Genomic DNA, 1,362 nt, shown 5'->3' with positions numbered 1-1,362 from the left:
TGAATGGATAAAACAATGTAAATATGCAAGAGAACTTGTTCTTTTACTTGTCCACAAGTGAACTTTCTAGAACTCATAGGGAGAGAGGTTTGAAGGTGGGAGCTCATAGCCAAAAGAAACACAACTAGCAAACACGATGAGAACACTCTCTTATTACACTCTAGTTTCTCTAGGCCTATCTCAACTCCTTTTGCCCTTACAAACATCATCAAGCATCCACACATTCAAATCAACCAACTCTCACATTCATTAACCAATAAACATCAGGTGAATTCTTGTAAATGGTCAATTGGTCCAAATCATTTGGTCGGGTAAGGGAAGGCTTTTTTTTTATTCGAGTGAGTCAAGAGGTTCGAGATACGTGATCTTTAAGGTGGTTCACTCTCAAGACAAGTAGCCTTGACATTGCACATAATATATCTAAGAAAGGGATCAACTCATGCATACAATGCTCAATCTCCATTGTTCTACCCTTTTCCCAAACATACAAGTTACACAATCATTTCCCAATGTCAAACCCAACTTACATCTCTCACCAAAAGATCTTAAGAACATTTTTCACATAAAACTCTTTCTCTTTGAAATCTACAAGGGATTTTTCTTTTTTTTTTTTAATATCAAAAACATTTCTTAGCTCCTAACAACTTTGCTAGCCCTTTTTTTTTTAATATATTTTTGGGGGACAAGACTTTTCATAAACTTGAGCTAGATGTTTATCTACTTATCCCAATAAGACTATTCACTTAAACACAAAAAGTCTATTCTTTTCCTTCAAACTTTTCATACTCCCAAATCACAATCACAACACTCACCCCCCACCTATAGCTAGACAATAGAGTGCCTAAGTCTATATGATTTTTTTTCTTTTTTTTATGAAAAAAGGTATGTATGCAAGACTCAATGCAAAATCATCAAAGCAAACATGATCAAATACTTGGTACCTCCCCCAAACTTAAGTTACACAGTCTATGTGTTGTCAAGTAGAGAGAGATACCCACAAGGGAAAGCTAATATGCAAAAATGAGATGGTATATACAAGGTCAAGGGAAAGTAATGAAGTACCTTCTACGGATAGTGAGTAGAGGAAGATGCCCCAGCATCGTCGTCGTCAGGTGGGAATGTGGTGTAGTAACCACCTGGTGCTGAGCTGTAGCCTCCAAACCATGGCTGGCTCTGAACCTCATCAATCTCGACCTCATTATCAGAAGAGGCTAGGGATGGGGACTTGTTTCCTGAGGCGGATGATTCAATGGGTGGGTTCCTCCACTTGCGCTGGAGCTGTCTAGCAGTGAGGGGGAAACCAAGATCCGCTGGCTGAGGTGGAGGCTGGGAGACTGATGTGTTCGCGAAGGCGAAGTCTGC

General features: G+C 39.6%; 1 protein-coding gene across 1 annotated transcript in view; it reads right to left on the bottom strand.

The window, feature by feature from the left end:
* Positions 1-1,065: 1,065 nt before the first annotated feature.
* LOC106308468 overlaps positions 1,066-1,362 on the bottom strand; it is a 13,537-nt gene continuing 13,240 nt past the window's right edge. Inside the window, exon 8 of the mRNA XM_013745632.1 lies at positions 1,066-1,358. Coding sequence (XP_013601086.1) covers positions 1,066-1,358 — 293 coding nt within the window. The remainder of the gene's footprint in view (positions 1,359-1,362) is intronic.

This window comes from Brassica oleracea, chromosome C8, assembly GCF_000695525.1.
Source record: "Brassica oleracea var. oleracea cultivar TO1000 chromosome C8, BOL, whole genome shotgun sequence".
In the NCBI taxonomy this organism is placed as follows: Eukaryota; Viridiplantae; Streptophyta; class Magnoliopsida; order Brassicales; family Brassicaceae; genus Brassica; species Brassica oleracea.
Note: the sequence above shows the minus strand (reverse complement) of the source record. Positions and strands in the feature narration are given on the sequence as shown.